Source organism: Bos javanicus, chromosome 27, assembly GCF_032452875.1.
Source record: "Bos javanicus breed banteng chromosome 27, ARS-OSU_banteng_1.0, whole genome shotgun sequence".
Classification (NCBI taxonomy): domain Eukaryota; kingdom Metazoa; phylum Chordata; class Mammalia; order Artiodactyla; family Bovidae; genus Bos; species Bos javanicus.
The window spans coordinates 23733526-23752642 of NC_083894.1; the positions used below are offsets into that span (position 1 = coordinate 23733526).

The following is a 19117-nucleotide window of genomic DNA, read 5'->3' on the forward strand; positions in this document are numbered from 1 at the left end:
CAGTGATACATTAAACAGAAAATGGCAATCATCTCCATCAGTTAACAAGAATAAACCCCTCCCTTGATTCTCTCTCATCTTCCTATCAGGATTTAAAAGAAATTGAGGCTTAGCAATAAAACCAAGAATTTGAAGAACTTGGAGGTCAGGCATTTATTTGTACAGTACACAAGTCCTGTGATAGACAAGCCCACTTTCTCCTATGCTGAGTATCCTGGCCCACATGTGTCTCTCCTGTTAGCCAAGCGGCATGTGACACAGTGACCCACCAGCCCCTTCTCCAACCGTAAGCAAAGTGGCAAATGCTTACAACCCTTTGCATGGTGTTTCTTTTCTGTGTCATCCTGAAAACAATGTCCATCTGGATAGAACCCTCCTGTACACATACTCCATACACTGTGCACAGACAGCCTGTCTCCCCTCAACTCCCCAGGAGTCAAAACCTAAAAGAGGAACGACGTTGTGAGCTATCGTGGATGCGTTGCAACCTAACCTTGCATTACAATGTACCGTTTTAACAGTTTTGTGAGACAAACAATGACTCGTAAGCTTAAGAAATAAACAATAAACTAGAAAAAGTAAGCTGCTGCGTGAGTCTGATGAGGACTTCCAAGGCATTCTGGACTTTCAGCTGTAACCCTTTCTGGCGCACCTTCTGTTCACACCAGCAGAAGCTAAATATAGTAGTTTTTAAGGTATCCTATAATCGCTATTTACTGGCTGAGAGTGCAAGAAATGGTTTATTGGCGAGTATCAATAAAACATCAAAGCCCCCTCTTAGAAGGCAGTGCCGTTTCCCGCCTGTTTGATGCACGTGAAATCAGTGACCCTAATAAGGCCGGGAAGGCTCATTAGGAAAAAGCAACAGTTTTCAGTGTCCTTTATGAGCGAGCAGCCACCGCAAAGGAGATCAAAGACTCCCTCAGTGGTGTCTGTACGTCTGTTTTCTTTTCATCTAACGTGTTATTTGCTTAGTTGTTTGACAGCATCAAAGCTTTTGACCATTAGCTTCTTTGGTCTGCACGGGACCAAATCATTTTACTAATCCATCTGGTTTAAGATAGAAATGCTCCCGATAACCGCAGGTCACCAGTTTGAAGGAAATGAACACTTTCAGAATTTACCGTTAGTTTCTAGGGGCCAGGTTCTCTTCATCAGTCTGGAGGTAGATAGCTTCTTTGTTCCTGTATCTTATCAAGTCATCCATTATTTTTAAGGAAAAACACAATTTAGAATCCAGGAAAAAGAAGCATATTCTCCCTCTAACCTGCCGTCTTTCAAGAGCTTTAATGAGATATAATTCACATACTGTACAATTCACCTTTTTAAAGTGTATAATTCAAATTGTTTTTAGTATATTCACAGAGTTGTACCATCTTAGAACAGTTCATCACCTGGTAAAGAAACCCTCGACTGAATCATGTTGTTTACCTTAAATTTACACAATGTTATAAGTCAGTAAAGCTGGGAAACAAAAGTGAGGGAGAAAAAGGAAAGAAACCTATGAGCAGTGACTCTACCTTTTCCCCCCAAACCTCTCTACCTCCATCCCCCCATGACCAGGCAACTATTCCTCTACTTTCAGCTTCTATGAATTTGCCTATTCCAAATATTTCATCTAGTAGAATTATGCAAAATATGATCCTTTACAACTGGCTTTGTTCACTTAAAGTCTTGTAGCATGTGTCAGTACTTAATTACCAAACAATATCCCATTGTATGTATATACCACATTTTATTTATCCATTTATCAGTAGACAGACATTTGGGTTGTTTCTGCTTTGGGCTATCATAAATAATACTACTGTGAACATTCTTATACAAGCTGTGGTGTGTACATGTATTTTCATTTCTCTTGTGTATATACCTAGGAGTGGAATGCTGGATCATATTGTAACTCTATGTTTAACCTTTTGAGTATGTGCAGGCTGTTTTCCACAGCTGCAGCAGCATTTACAGTCTCATCAGGTGAGAGTTCCAAGCCCTCCGCATCCTCACCAACACATAATTACTGTCTGTCTTTTTGATTAGAGCCATCCTAGCAGGTATGACATGGTATCTTTTTGTGTTTTGATGTACATTTCCCATTCTGTATTCCTGGATCGTACTGCTTATCCTGTTTTTATACTTATTGACCATATTGGTATGCCCTCCCTGAAGAAATGTCCATCCAGATCCTCGGCCTATTTTTTAACCAAGTTGTCTTTTTATTACTGAGGACACGCAGAGAGGCAGGTTCAATGCCTGGATCGGGAAGATTCCCTGGAGGAGGGCATGGCAGCCCACTCCAGGATTCTTGCCTGAAGAATCCAATGGACAGAGGAGCCTGGTGAGCTAGAGTTCATGGGGTTTCTAAGAGTCGGACACAACTGAAGTGACTTAGCATGCACACATGCTTCATGTATTCTAGACATGAATCCTCGAATATGTAATTTGCCAGCATTTTCTCTTTTTAATTTTATTTAGATGTTCTACAGTAATTGTGTGCTTCCTGTTTATATGAACAGGAAATTCCTTCAAAAGGAATCATGAGTCACAATAGAGGAAATAAAATATGTTTCAGAATTCTCTTTTGACAAATATACAGATTGAAAGAGAAAAAGCTCTGATCATAATATTAGAACAAGAACTTAGTAAGTCATTACCATAGCCCATTCAGTTTTGTTGCAACAAGTTATTCATGTCTGTATATAGATTTTGAGTTTACAAATTACCCTGATATACATACTCTCTTGTAACTTTCCTAACAGCTCTTCAAAATATTACATTTATCCCATTTACTAATGGAAAAAAATGAAGGGACGGGAACAGAGTAGAGATATTTTGTAAAGTACCTTCTCACACTTAAGATTAAGTCCACTACATAAATGCCCCGATATGCAGGTCAAAGTATTTTGTATTTCTATTCAGTGAAATATAAGAGCCATCACACTGGTTGTGTGAAATGATTTTCTTTAATACTTTACCTCTTTGTATGTGATGTCTTAATATAAGATGGGAAGTAAAACAATAGCCAGTATCACAATAAATTAGCCATGGAATGACTACAGATATCAGATATCTCAAAAACTTAATTTATCTTTTAACATGTCTTAAAATGCATACATCTGTCCCTCTGAGAGTGTGTGTTGAATTAAAGGACTCATTATGACCACAGAGCGTGTGTATTGGGTTTTTATCTAATAGTAATGCATAAACTTGAGAAAATAATACACATACTCTATTCTGCCATTAACTTAAAGTGTAAAACCAGACAAAGCATTTCTGGTAAAGTGCAGTATATATGTGTGTTCACTATCACGTAAGCAGCACTAATTTCTCTATGAAAAAGTGCAAGTGTTAGTCACTCAGTTTTGTCTAACTCTTTGCGACCCTATGGACTGTAGCCCACCAGGCTCCTCTGTCAATGGGATTTCCCGGGCAAGAATACTGGGAGTGGGTAGCCATTCCCTTCTCCAGGGGATCTTCCTGGCCCGGGGATTGAACACGGGTCTCCTGCGTTGCAGGCAGATTCTTTACTATCTGAGCCACCTGTATCTTTACCAAAATATGAAAGTATATGCGAAATAATTGTATTCTTATTTCCTAGGTAAAAACTCAAAACGTAAATCAAAAGTAGCATTCATCAGGAGTGTTATATTCAAGTCAATTAATCAAATTTTGGGAAAAACTAATTTTCCAACTGCAGAAAAAAAGGCAATCTCTGCTGTTTTGTTTGCCCCAAAATGGACCCATGCACATGGGCATCTCCCTTTCTGTGTGTTGCGTATGCACTTTAGTGTTCTTGTTCGCTCTCTTCTAACCAGTGGTGAGTTCAGGAATACCTGTTCCGCGGGAAGGAAGTGAATGATGTGTTTGCCCTCTTTGGTTGTAGGTGCCAGCCAGGCTGTTCACATTCCTTCCTGAACTCTGTTGGACCAGTCTCTTTACTTCCCCTGTTTGGGAAATCTTCAGATGTAGATGTGATGATTACATTGGTTGGAGTGCCTGGAGAATGAAGCCTTTGAAAGCATCCTGGGGCTGCCTCAACAGTCCAGGGGAAACATGCTCTCAGTCAAGAGCCACTTTGAAAAAGAAGTATGGTTTTCTTCTCAGCAGAACTCCCACCTTTACACAAGAATATCAGCTTTCTATTTAAAATCACACAGGGGTATAGAAGAAACAAGCATTTCCGCCTGTGAAACAGACTTTAATTAGTTGAGATTAAGTGGCTGAGCTCTCCAAGAATTCTTCAGATTGGCGTTTCGTTTCCTGATACAGATAGGAAAGTTCATTGAAACCCTCACAAAGAAATAAATGACTGAGCCCCTAATCCAGGAGCCCATCTTCCGTTATTACCTAGAAAATTCCTAGAGAAGCTTCTGTTTTTTGGTTTTGTCTTTGATGGTTAACTTACCCAATGCATTATATTATTTGCGGGGTGAGAAAGTTGGCCTTTGGCTCTCGGGTGAGCAGCTGCAGTCGACATAGCTGGAAGAGAGAATCTGTAAGCACTCAACCCTGTGGATTACCACCCTATCTCACCCTTACTGTGCACGTGGCCCTGTGCTAATATGGGGCAAGGAAATGTCGTTTAAGAGGAAGTAGCTCCTTAAGGAAGGAAGTGGGCAGTGCAGGAAAAACAAACCAGAACCTTCTCAGAATAGAATTCACCTTTGACCACCACTTGAAGCTCCCCACCCCATGTCCGAGTCCTGCCGGACAGGGATACACATGTCAAAACCTGCCCAAGCCTGCCCTGCCCATAAACAATCACCAGTGTTCTAAAATCAACTTCACTGGCGTTTGGAGCTCTCAGATACTACGTGGGCTCTCACATCCTTAATAAACAGATGAGTCGACACCATTTGTTCACACTTTGCAAAGAATTTTACAATCCTCCAACAGCAGCCAAGAAGCAAAAAACATTACTGAGATTCAGTGGCCCCTTAGTTCATGAAGAAGCTCTTCTGACCAGCAGGGTGGCCATCTGCTCATCGGCAATGAGATCCTCTAGAAAATAGGCTCTGGCTTCATGTACATGTCTCAGAAAACAAGTAGCTAGTCATTGTTTTTATAGAAGATTCACTGTTTTCGTAAAAGCTTTTTGGTTGTTTTACGGAGAAAATATGTTTAATTTATTTTATTCTGAAGCCCGGAAAGTCCAAGATCAAGGTGCCAGCAGATTCAGTCTCTACAAGGAGCTCACTTTTCTTTTCTTTTCAAGCTCTCATCAGAATCAGCCTGAACAGTCCATTTATGACAATGGCCTTTTTCCTTAGGCTTTTTCTAGCATGCACCTGAAAACTTTTCCAGCTTCTCCAGTAGCCCAGCTCTGGTCACCTCATTCCCCAGTTCACAAACCTTCAGAAGTTCCTCCATTGCTTTTGAAATAGAGTTCAAACGCTTCACTTGGCTCTGAACGTCTCCATAACCTTGACCACTGCTTCTCCAGGTTTCCTCTCATTTCGTATACTCTGCATTCCTTCGCCCTGGCATGAACATATATCATGAACAGGCATCATTTTTTCCCTCTAATTTTTCCAGTGTTGGAGCCAGGGAATGGGTGAATTGCCCACTAACTGTTAAAGACTTCTACTTACAAATGTTCATTTAGCCAAAGCAAGCTATGAAGATACATATATCTTCAAGGAGGTAGAGAAAGACAAACGTGACATATACCCAATAAAAGGAGAATTGAAGTACTGGTGAGCATTCCTAGGGACCACCGCATTCTGAAACCATCATATATTAAACAGAAACAGTTTATGTGAAATATTAAGTAACTTATAATCAAAAGATCCCAAATGTTTGTAATCAAAAAGAAAAAGTTTTGTTGTCAGATATTTTATATGCCCTCAGAGCCTATAGTTATTCCAAAAATTTAATAATCTGGTCTTGGCAATTCAGGGTAAAATAAATGCAAAAAGAAACAGCTTCTTAAAACATACTCTCTGTACATTTTCCTTTCTTATTAGAGTTAGTTTCAGACATTCTTCACATTTTTAGGAAATCATTTGATTTGTTTCTATTTTACTATGTAATTTAAAACCCTCTACCTTTTACTGAAATGTATTAACCACTGAAAAATTAAAAGCAATATAAAAGTAAAAACAGTTGAAGCCAGTTTTAAAGACTTAAAGACTAAAATAAAATTTTCAAATTATAATGCTCTACTTTCATATATATATGTATGTATTCCTAGCAGTCCAATAAAATGGAGTGCTTGTTATTTATTGGAATTTGACATTCCAGTGGTGTTAGCCAACCAAGTAATTCTTTTTTCAAGTTTCCTGCTCAAAAATGTGTACAGAGAAATGTTTCTATAACAATTAATATTGATGGTTTGGTTTGCAACATCAAGTTAAAGTTAGTTTTATGTATTCTCTTTTTGCCTTATTTAATGACTATCGTTGGTGGTCAGCTTTTCCTTTTAGACTTTTTAATCCTTGTTGCATTGAAGAAAAGTATCAAAGGAATGATCAAAAATAGACACAACACAAAAAGTAAGCTTCAGAGACATAAATAGATTATAATGTTAGTTTAAATGAGCATTTATTGTTCTTTAAACAAAGCACAACTGTCTTAGGTGCAAAGATACCCCAGAAGATATTAGACACCAACTGAGAGACTTGTGGGGTGAGGGAAAGGTGCAGTTCTTGTCTGATGGGCTAAGGAAACAGTTTTTATTGAGTGCCTACTGTGTGTACTCCGGGAGTTGGTGATGGACAGGGAGGCCTGGCGTGCTGCAATTCATGGGGTCGCAAAGGGGTCGGACACGACTGAGCGACCGAAGTGAACTGAACTGAGCTATGTGTACTACTCTGTACTAAGTGATTTAAATATAGTCTCTCACATTAGCCTTTAACAAACCTATAATGTTACTCTCCCTTTTCTGCAAATGAAGGCATCAAGGCACAAATATTTAAGAAGACTGCAAAAGGTCACACAACCGGTAACTGATGGAATTAAGATTTCAACCAGGTTTGTTCAATTCCAAATCCTAAACTCCTCTCATTATGGTGGAGAAGGGAGGCATAGTTCTAGAAAGCAGAAAGGTGTGGAAGAACAGTGTCTCGGAAAAACAATCGGCAGGAGCAGGAGGAAAGCTGTGCTAGGAGACAGAGTTCTGGAATCACCAGGGAGTGCCTGGGGTTTAGAAACTCTTTTGAAATTTTAGCAAGTAGAATTTGGGGCAATTCTGGTGAAGGAGCAATCAGAAGGTAAAGTCCAAGGGGAAATTTTTAATGGTTTCTTATTTTACTATGTTTCTAGACATGTTTCTAGCCTGTATAAAACATTATCAATATACTCAATAAAATGCTGATATGGAATGTAAATTTCCTTTCTCAAAACACTTTTAGTACAATGGCTTAAAGTCCAGCATAGGATAATCTACACTATCTACCTTTTTAAATTTTCTTACCATAATCTGAAGAGTTTGAAGATATAGGGCTTCCTCTATCCCCCTCTCATCTACAATAGCAAGGGTGAGTGATTAAATCAAAAATATATTTTTGAGGATGGCTCTGTTTCCTGATGTAATATGTCTGTGATATCTTCCAGTGCACAGTACTGTGAATGCCAGAGATTGCCAAAATATTAATTGATGAAAGTAATCAAAAGGCCTTCTTAGACTTCAGAATTTCAGCCTTCTTTGTTGTCTCTTAAAAGAAGAACTAAGACTAACTTCTCCTTGGCAGTGCTTTCCTTGGCATTAAGAAATGGAAGCCTTTGGAAGCAGTTTCGCCATTGTGTGGGATGGATCCCTGGGGAAGGATTCGGGTTGCCAGCCAGCTTTGGAGGCCTCTCTCCAGCCTAGATGTCTCTATCTGGGTGTGCTGCCAGCAGCAATCATCGAGAGCAGTGGTGTCTAACGTCTCCCCGGGAGCGAACGAGGTGGCGACACGACAGTGTTTGTTTAGTTTGTAGGGAAAACTCGTGAAAGGTGACAACCTTAGTTCAGGGCTGAGAAAACCCAATGAGTTTAAAGTGGCTAAGGATTGAAGACTTGAAAGATAGTCCCTTCACCTCCTTGTGCACAGGAGTCACCTCCAGGCCTCCCTTGGCCCGAGTCTGCACCATTAGCTTTGAGACCCAGTCACCTCACACCTTCTTCCTGGGGCTACCTCTCATCGCTCAGCCCACAGCCCTTCTTGCCGACATTCCAGGCTGTGACTGTGTGGCTGTCACCGCGCTTCCCCTGCAGGACACACAGTCACACCTCCTGAGTCTGTTAATCTCCACGTGAACGGGTAGCAGTCCTTATTTGAAACTGTATATTTTTTTTTTTTGAGGGGGGACACTTTAATGCAATAGTAAATCAAAAGCTGTATTTAGTCCCTAAAGCAGTGATGTATGGAACCCTCTGATGTAGAAAAAATAAATATGCAATGTGTGTCTACGCCTCTCTCCTCCACAGGAACGCAGTATTTATAAAACAAATGTTATAAAAATTGATGAACTGTGAGTGAGCCGAAGGATATTTGCTCCTTTTCTTAAGGGTAAGAAGACAATAATATCTGATTACAAAATCCAAGGAACATAGCATCCTACTTGATGTGCTCACTTACTGATACTTGTATTTAATAATCTGGAAGCATCTGGTCTCTGAGGAAAATATATTTTGTGCTTTAAAGCAATTCCTGCTTGGATCAAAATTATAGAATATAGTTCTATAGTTACATTCTATAGTAGAATGTAACTCTATTATAGAATGTAATTATAGTGGAATATAAAAGAACTTACCTTAGCATTTCCATATGAACCCCACTTGTCCCACCAGCCATTCTGCTCAGGCCTCCATCTTTATTTTGGTCACCCTTATATTTCTTGGCTGAGAAGTTCAAATTTTGTATCTCCTTTGTGCTCAGAAACCTACCTTGTTCAAAAGAGCCCTCACTGACATCCCTACTACTGAACCATTACCAGCCATTCATTTTTCTTTATTGTAGCAAAATATGCGAAACACAAACTTCACCATTTTAAAGATTTAAAAATATGCAATTCAGAAGTACTTAGTGTATTCACATTGCTTTGTATGCCACCATTATATAGCTCCAGAAAATTTTGATCACCCCAAAGGGAACCCCTCATGCCCATTAAGCAGTCGCTCCCCATCTCCGTTGCTCCCCAACACCTAGAAACCACTGATCTGCTTTCTGGGTTTGCCTATTCTGGATATCTCATGTAAATACAGTTATGCAATATGTGACCTTTTGTGTCTGGCTTGCTTCACTTAGCATAATATTTTAATTTTTACCCATGTTGTAGCATGTATCAGTATTTCATCTTTTTATGGGTAAATAGTATTCCATGTATGATTCTACTACATTTTATTTATCTATCCATCCAGTGACGGCTGTTTGAAATGTTTACACTTTTTAACGATTGTGAAAATACATTTATTGTAAAATATATTTAACTAGCTATTGTTCAGCTGTTATGAACATTCTTGTACAAGTTTATCTTTGAACATCCATTTCCAATTCTTTTGTTATCTATACCTAGTAGAATTTTTGAGTGATAGTTATTTATTTTGAACTTATTCAAAGGATTAACCATTTTACATCTACCAGCAATGCATGAGGGTTCCAATTTCTCGACATTCTCACCAACATTTGTTATTTTCCATTTTTTAAATTATAGCTATGTTAGTGGGTGTGAAATGGTATGTTATTGTGGTTTTGATTTACTTCTTCCTGATGGCTAGTGACCTGGAGTTTCTTTTCATGTACTTGTTGCTATTATCTTCTTAGGAGACATGTCTATAGGCTTGCAAATATTTTCTTTCATCTGTGGGTTGTCTAATAAATGATAGAGGTGATTTTAATGCCCATTTCTTAAAATTCTATAGCCTGGACTTTTAATTACTATGCCATAAAACTCAATCAGGAATGTGAAGATAGGGTCAGCAGCTCCCATATGAAACTGGAAGGAGAGGCAAAGGTCCGTTATATTTATTGAGTGCAGAACATCTTCAGAGAATACAAAGAAAATGCATTCTGCCCACACTTGAAGTCTCATGGGGAGACATACCAGACCCATGTCATTCAACTAGAGAATAACTGCAGGCTCAGCCAGACTTAACCGTCTTTTGGCCCCAAAAGATGTTTGGCAGTGTTTGGAAATACTGTTAGCTGCCGCAGCTGGAGCCACCACTAGCATCTAACGGGTAGAGACCAGGGATGCTGGTCCACCCACTGCAATGCACCGGGACAGCCCCTCCATGGCAGAAGTTATGTGTCTCAATATGTCAGTAATTCTGAGGTTGAGAAACTCTAGGCTAAACCTTCGCTAAGGAACTTTTTCAGAAAAAGAAGAGAAAACTTTGTGGGAAGCCTGGGGCAAGGAAGGGACCCGAACCGTCCAGCTGGGGACAGGGCTGGGGAAATTGAGCAGAAGGGTATTACCAGTCGGTGAGGAGTGTGGCCAGTGGTGGGAACTGAAAATGAGCTGGAGCCCACTGGAGCAAAGAGTGTGTCATGAAAAGGAAAAGCAGTAGCCAGAGAAATGGTTTGGAACTCAGAAGCACTGGGGTCTAACTTGGCAACTGGGTGGCTTTGAGCAAATCACTTGACCTTTCTGAAATTCAGAGTAAGCCTCTGTCAATAGAGATCATTTTAATCAAATGAAATCCCATGTGTACAATCAGTTTATAAGAGGAAATATGAAATATTGCTGTTAACTTTATGATTGTGGATGTTACCAGATTGGGTTGATTTAGAGTGTTAGGATCTTGAAAGCCTGACAAGGAGATAAGGTTGGGTCTGACAGGACCGTCTGGAGCAGAAACCCATTAGAGCAGAGTGATGCTGTGGGTGGTTTATTTTGTCACAGAGCAAGGAGGCAGTGTGGTAAGGATGACCATCTCAGACACCTTTCCAGGGAAACAGCATGAGTGGAGGAGGGGCCAGCATGGAGGCAGCTGGGGGAAGACCCCACCCCATCATTTCCCCCAGGTAGCTGCTGCCCCTGCACTTCCATGACCTGGTAAACTGACTCCTGCAGCTCTTCTGAGGGTGTGTTGGGGAGTGAGGTGTGGCCCTTTGCAGAGGTGGACAGAAATGCAGGCAGGTTACTCCATGAGCTTGTGCACTGGTTTTGTGTAATGAGGTAGAATTGAACAAGTAAAAGTGCGGTTTCTAAGAGTGGCTGTTTAATATTTCATAATCAACATACAATAGAATTCTAAGGAAAACTAGATGCTGGATTTTCCTGAATCTGTCCTACCTTGCAGGACGCTTGCTGCTGTGTGCTTAGTTGTGTCCGACTCTGTGCTGCTGCTAAGTCGCTTCAGTCGTGTCCAACTCTGTGCAACCCCGTAGACGGCAGCTCACCAGGCTCTTCTGTCCCTGGGATTCTCCAGGCAAGAACACTGGAGTGGGTTGCCATGTCCTGCTCCAGGGGATCTTCCTGACCTGGGGTTCAAAGCCGCACCTCTTGTATCTCCTGCATCGGCAGGCAGATTCTTTACCACTATGCCACCTGGAAAGCATTACCATGGTAGTATTTTTGAAGCATATATAGATAATGGAATACATTATCTTTGAGGTTTTATTTTCCCATATTCAATCTTTAAATTCAGATTTTGCCAGCCTGGCACCAAGGTAGAAAATTTAACATGTTAATTATTTTTAATTAAAATAATTTATTTTTAAGACATTTGGAAAATGGCTTACTGGCTTTATCATGTCTATAGAGAATGTTGAATGTAGGCTTCACTGGGATGTAAGCTTCGAAAGGCCAGGGGTTTGGGGTTGGTTTGTTCACTGCTGTGACCCTAATTCACTGCTATAACCCTAATGCTTAGAACCAGTGCCAGCTCATGGTAACACTCAATAAATTGTCAAATGAATGAATGAATGAATGTACGAATGAACAAGAAGTATGTGCTGTCTGTGCATTCTCCCCAGGTGGCTGTGTGATTGATCAAACACCGTGTACACCTGTGGGGCCGGGTATGACAGTACCTGACCCCCGTCCTGAACTAAGACTGTTATCAAAGCCATCCACCAAGACCCATCTCTTGTCACTCATTCGTGGCCATGAGCACTCACATCAAGCGTTTTCCGCTCTCCTTTTTACCTTCTCTGGAACCCAGCAGAGATGAATCAGTACTGTTGGAAGTGGATGCAGATAAGAGCACAAAGGGATCAAATTTTCCCCCTCGGAAGTGGCAGCTGGTTTGTCTCCTTACACCTTTCCCCAAAAGTGGCCTTTCCATGTTCCGAGGAAGAAAACATAGTCTGGGCGGGTGTGCGCCTGGCAGGACTGTTGTACTCCAGTCTCTTCAGTGGCTACAGAAATAAGGGCTCTTCAGTAAGACTTGACAAGATGCCAGTTCCGCCAGCGATAAGAGGAGCCTGAAACACAGCAGTCACCGCAGGCCACCGGCCCTACTTCCCCAGGTAGGGCTGTGGGACCGCCAAACCAAGCAAGGAGGAGGGCTATCTTGACAGCCTGTCAGCAGAGTTCCAAAAATGTAAAATGTGGCTTTCCTAAAGACCTACTGAAACAACAGAAGAACACTAACTCAGTCATTTAAGGATCCTCTTCATGGTTTGAAGGACTCGCATTTGCCTATTTTCCATTCTCTTTAGCCATTCTGAGTAGATCTATGTTTCTTTTTTTTTTGGTATTTTATGTGTTTATTTACTTGGCCTCACCAGGTCTTAGTTGTGGCATGCAGGACCTTTAGTTGCGGCACTCGAACTCTTAGCTGAGGCACGTGGGATCTAGCTCCCTGACCAGGGATCAAACCCAGGCCTCTTGCGTTTAGAGCTCGGGGTCTTAGGCCCTGGACCACCAGTGAAGTTCCCATTCTGAGTATTTCTTAGTCATTTATATTAATAATGTTTGTTCATTTTCTACATCAACATGCAAGTTGTTCTTTATGATACCTGAGCCCTTCATTTGGTGTAGGGGGAAATTCCAGGATAGATCTTCTTATAAAGGAAAACAGAAAAAAAAAAAAAAGGTACTTACTCTGATATGAATTGAAGTACCATTCTCATGAAACCTTAGTCTGAGGTGTTTTTGCATTGTGGGAGCCTTAACTGCAGACTTGGCCAAGACTCCTAAAAGATGAAGTTTCATCACTGAAGAGGAGCCAAGGAGGGGAAAGGAATCTGCTGGGGGTTTCTTTTCACTGGGAATAGAATCCCTCTGTTTCAGATGTGATTCATGGGCGAAGCCAGCTCTATTAGTTTTCTTTCTTAATGTCTTATCTTTTAAAATGCATATCCTTGGTGTAAAAACCAATAATTTTCCAGCATATTCCCAAATTATATGTTTTCTGAAATCATGAAGATTTTTGATAAACTCAGTGAGGCACATTTTTTGTCAAAATTTACATAGAAATAGAGAAGAATATGTGTTTCAAGAATATAGCGTCATAGATTGGAAGGGTGTGCTTGAGGGTTTGTGATGGGCTTCACAGGTGGTGCTAGTGGTAAAGAACCCGCCTGCCAATGCAGGAGACGGAAGAGACTCGGGTTCAATCCCTGGATTGGGAAGATCCCCTGAAGGATGGCATGGAAACCCACTCCAGTATTCTTGCCTGGGGAATCCCACGCACAGAAGAGTCTGGTGGGCTATATCCATAGGGTCACAAAGAGTCAGACACGACTGAAGTGACTTAGCACACATGAGGTTGTGTGATACATAACTGTGAGCCCATGCACAGTGGGTATGAGTGCACATTCATGAGGTTTGTGTGATCATTTTGCTTTCCTGAGCTACCTGTAGCCAGTAATCACTCTTGAGGGAAAGACCTGTTTTCTCAGTATTTTAAAGTTAATTATTGGGGCATTTTAATGTTGATATTATCCTGCATTATTTTTATTAAAAGTCTTTCACCATCATCTCTGAGACTATAAAGAAGGGCAATAAGTTAATAAAAAGTAATATGAATAAATAAATGTTACTTTTAATTGTGAAATTACAAATAAATTATAGTTAAGCTCCCACCACATTAAACATCTCTTCTCAAAACTTAAAGAATCAAAAGTAAATCACAAGCCATTTTAAAATTCTCTATTATAGCAAACAGAATATAGCTATGCAAATAAAAACCAGTCCAGTACCCTGGAGTAAAGCAAATTTTGATCAGGTCAAACTAAAATGAGTGAAGTCCAGAAGTAGACACAAACATTTGGTCAAATGGAAAACATTTCTGGACTTCTGCCTTTCAGACCTGCCTGCCTCCCAAGCTGTTATATGGTGATATCAAAAATACTTCACGTATCACAGAGATAACATGAGGATGAAAGGCATGTTTGAAGTTCTTGAAACTATTCTGAGAAAGCTACTTGAGAAAACACAAGCACTGACAATGATACCAGGCAGCCTGTCATTAAAACCAGGTAATTGAAACTTCCTGGCAGTCCAGTGGTTAAGATTTCACCTTCCAATGCAGAGGTTCGGTGTTCAATCCTTGGTCAGGGAGCTTTAAAAAAAAAAAAAAAGAAAGCATAAAACAGAAGAAATATTGTAAAAAATTCAATAAAGTCTTTAAAAATGGTCCACATCAAAAAAATATTTTAAAAATTCAAAAAGAAAAAGCTAGGCCATCATTTTTCATCCATTTCACCTTTCTCCTAAGTTTATGACATAAAAGTATCACATCAAAATGAACATTTTCTAAATCAATCTTCGTTGGTAAAATGAGTGCCAAAAGCAATACCAAGACCAAATCCTCAGATGAAGCAAGATAGAAAGAAAATACAGCCTTAGGAAATGAACAAACCCGAATTCATTCATTCTTTCGTGTATGTCAAGCATTGTCCTAGGTGCTAGAGACATATCAATAAACAGAGCCATCACAACCCCTGCCCTTGCGGAACTTACAGTTCAAGAGAAGAAACAGCAGTTACTGAGTGTTCCAGAGAAAAGCTGAGTACTGTTTAACTGTGTCTTAACAGACCTGACTTATCCTAGGAGAGGATTAGGGATACGGACAAGATCGAGGCAACTCTGCAAGCTTGGCTGGTCATCTTATACGACCCAAATAGAAAGAATGCCATTTATCTAGCTGTTAAACAGAGATGGAAGCCTTTGAAATATTAAGTTAAATTCTCCCTAGAGTGTTTATGTATTTATACCACTGTTAGTGTAAGCTGAAGGCACCGATTATTTCTTGTCCATCAGGCAAGGTGCCAAGTATTTGTAGGAACAACTTTTCTATGTTGAGTAAAGTCCTGGTTATGATTTATTTAATCTCATGCTTGATCAGCTGCAGTTTGCCAACATAAAATGTGTGAGTTGTATTCAATTTTCATTCTAGAACACTAATATTTACAACACATAGGATTGTTTACCTGCCAGGACCTCATGGAGATTTTTTTAAAGTCCCCCACTCCTTGCTTTGGGGTTTCTTTTGTTTTTTTTTTTCCTTGCTTTTATTTTCAGTGCTAGCTGACTTTTCATTTCTATTTTATAGCTATTAAACTATAACAGTTTCAGTGATAAGGAAATAGGAAAAAGAAATTGACATTTCCCTTACCAAGCATGATATGGTATTATATTGGTGTTTATCTAGTAGACAGAGGAAGCATGACTAGTATTTGTTGGTAACTAATGCAGTGGATGCCAATGGTTTTTAGAAATAGATCGATGCTCATCTTTAAAAGGTCCCTGCAGGAGATACCAGTCATTATTCTCTTGGCTTTTACTCTCCCTCCCCATCATTTGTTCAGGAGTTTTCAGTCTGGAAGAATGAGAAAACTAAAACACTATTCATTTTGGATTTCTGTTTCACTCCTACAGATGAAATTACCTAGATTACTATATTATTTAAGATTTATATGACGAACTTCAGAGAAAGAGATTTAAAAGCAGCAAGAATGACAAATGCCTTATGTAGCTTCCGTTTTGAAGATAATGAAGGCATAAAACAGTTTTTCCAAAAAATGTCAAAATATACGTGTTTAACTATCAAATCACTAAAGGATGGAAAATTCAAAGTGGTTCTATTGAGCCACTAGTTACCGAATAACAAATAAGTAGGACCATCTGCCTTATGATATCAAAGCAGAAATTTCCTTCTTTCCAAATGTCTGAGAAGGAGCTTTTCCAAAACTGATTTAACATGATAAATGAATTTGCAGAAATGATTTTGAAATATGGATCTCTATTGGAGATCAAATCCATTGTTGCTGTTCACTTTATGTTCCAATTTTACAACTTATTAATAGGCTCAGTGTATTTTATTTCTTCTTCTGAAGTTTTTTGCTCCCAGTAAATATTATAACCATTGTCGATATATTTCAGTCCTGTAAACTTTGAAATTCTCCTTTAATGAATACTTTTTATTACTAAAACACTATTTAAATGTAGTCAGAATTGAAAAAAAATGCTTAATACAAAAGAACAGCAGAGAATGTACAGGCTTTAGGAAAATTCAGTAGAAAAATCAAAGCCATCAGTGACTCTTAACATTCTCTTTATTTTCTTATTCTTTAGCGTTCTTTACATTCTTTAGCATCAACTAAAACAAAATAACATGAAAATCAATCAATACAGACAATATAAGTTACATAAACTTAAGTTGGTTTCCTTCTGCCTTCCTCCATCTTCTCACAGGAATACAAAACTATGCCCTACAGACATTCAAAGCTATGGAAGCTAAAATCACTCACTTCCCCTCCCCAAATAAGGACTACTACACAATTAATTTTTGTTTATTTATAGAAGGTTTTTATGATATCGTTCCTCCATCATCAGCTTCTCCAGGTTTTAAGGAAATACTTGTAAAACTATCTTGCTTCATTTCATTGTGTGTGAGTGTGTCTGTCTGTTGGTCTGTCTTTATCTCCATCTGTCTGGTCCTATATTCAAAACTCCATTGCCTTTTTAATTTTATAACTCAATCACTAAATCTCTATTGTGAAGCCATGATTCATGAATGATCTGAAGCTCTGGGTGTTGCAGAAAGGAAACAGAAGTTTGATAAACTATCAGATAAGAGGAATTTAAAGTTGGAAAGTGACTGTTAACACCTCTGGTCAATTTTTAATCTCCACCCCCTGTACCAAAAACAGGAAAACTAATATACTAACCTTGAAAACTAAAATTGTAAATCTGCAATTTTTGGATAAGATTTAATACCCTTTTACTGGAGGAAAAATAAAAGTGATAACTGCTAACAATTGTGTTTATCTCCACAATTTTCTTTTAAAGGCTGACCAAAGTAGAGACAGAGATCCTGATAACAAAAGTCTTTAGCTGTTTTTAAATTCAGTTCTTTGCCTGGAAACTCCAAGGTAATCAGAGGATAAGTTTTATGAAATTCATCATAGTGGCACTACTTTGAGATTAAATTTCTTGCATTCTGTATGCAAATGTAATAGAACCTCATGAAAATCTAACTTTGTTTTAAACATTTTTGGCATTTTAGAAAAACAACAGAAAAAAAAAGAAAAACAGAAAAACAGCTCTGTGGCCTTGCTTCCTAAGAAGTCCTTCTTTTGTCAATCATGATTTATAATTCACAGGGGTAAAAATTAGGTGAACTTTGAGTCAAGATACGATGGTATATCCAAACAGCATAACTGAACTTCTGAGAAATCATAACTTGCAGTGGTTTAGAACTTTAAATTGAGTACACACCTAAGTGAAATATCTTGAGTGCATACTATGTATATACGTATAGTATATATATAGTATATATAGTACATATAGTACATATAGTATACTATGTATATATGTATACATATTTATATATCTCTAAAGCAGAATTCCTTAGGCTCTGCACTATTGGCATTTTGGGCCAGGTAATTCTTACCATGGGGGATTGTCCTGTGCATTGTAGAATGTTTAGCAGCATCCCTTGTCTCTATAGTCTAGACGTCAGAGTACCTTCCTCAGTTAAGACAGCCAAAAACATCTCTGCTGCTGCTGCTGTTAAGTCGCTTTAGTCGTGACTGACTCTGTGCGACCCCATAGACAGCAGCCCACCAGGCTCCACTGTCCCTGGGATTCTCCAGGCAAGAACACTGGAGTGAGTTTCCATTTCCTTCTCCAGTGCATGAAAGTGAAAAGTGAAAGTGAAGTCGCTCAGTTGTGTCCAACTCTTAGCGACCCCATGGACTGCAGCCCATCAGGCTCCTCCATCCATGGGATTTTCCAGACAAGAGTACTGGAGTGGGGTGCCACTGCACTTCCAAATGTTCTCTTGTGGGTAAAATTGCCCCAGTTGAGAACCACTACTTTAAATCATCTACATGTAATGCTATGTATAATAATACTAATATATTACGTAAAGCAAACATGGAAAATGTCTTTTTAAGGTTGAGGTTTACATTTTAGTAGTGCTAAACAATTTTTTTTGCTTTCTCTGTAAATGTTATCATTAATAATTTTTAGAAAAAGAAATGTGACAGACTGTACTTCAACTTGGTTTTTAAATCTTGATGTATTCCATCCTGATTCAAACTGTCAGTTTATTTAAGTACTTGAATTTAAAGGCCACCAGGCAAAGGATAGGTAACTCCAGTTGGACAAAATGAAACTATGAAACTTTTGAACTATATCATGATACAAAATTGTCCATTCAGTCTAAAGAAAGGATTTTGCTGAAATTTCACTAATAAATATCTTTGTGTTGATCCCTTAAAAACTAGTAGGAAATTGCATTTTTATATTTTTAACACATATGCTTGAAATTATTGCAACTCTTCATTTAGAAAAAAAAAAAGCTAGTTAGAAAGCTGTATTAAATTTCTTTTAACTTTGTTTATGGGAGTTTTAATAGGAGACACAACACATAATTTTCAGTAAAAAATTCACATAACAATGCACTCATTTCCAAAATATTTTCAGAGTGCTTTATAGATAATCCACGTTGTTTGTTTATTTTAAAAAGCAGTTACTTCCCCCCTCATTGTTTAAATGTCACCTTTATCTTGAGGAAACAAATCATATAGGATTTTTTTAAATGTATGTTCAGGTCATGTAATAGTAATAGCAACTTACCATCATAGAAATTTTAACAAATTTTAAACATATGCTTTTCTAAAAAAAGAAAAATAAGTAACTTATCTTCAGGTTCAACTTCTTTCCTGTAAAATAACCAGTGAACCTCTGTATAATAATAAGTGAATTTTGTGGTCACTCCCTACCTCATTTCAAATACTGT

At 38.7% G+C, this 19117-nt stretch overlaps 1 protein-coding gene across 5 annotated transcripts in view; it reads left to right on the forward strand.

The window, feature by feature from the left end:
- Positions 1–19117, forward strand: part of DLC1 (DLC1 Rho GTPase activating protein) — a 514129-nt gene that overhangs the window by 383522 nt on the left and 111490 nt on the right. Inside the window, exon 6 of one of the 5 annotated variants that reach the window (XM_061404350.1) lies at positions 11895–17414. The exons of the other annotated variants lie outside the window; for them this stretch is intronic. Coding sequence (XP_061260334.1) covers positions 11895–12091 — 197 coding nt within the window. The 3' untranslated portion in view covers positions 12092–17414. Of the gene's footprint in view, positions 1–11894; positions 17415–19117 lie in introns of those variants that run through there. 5 annotated transcript variants of the gene reach the window in all.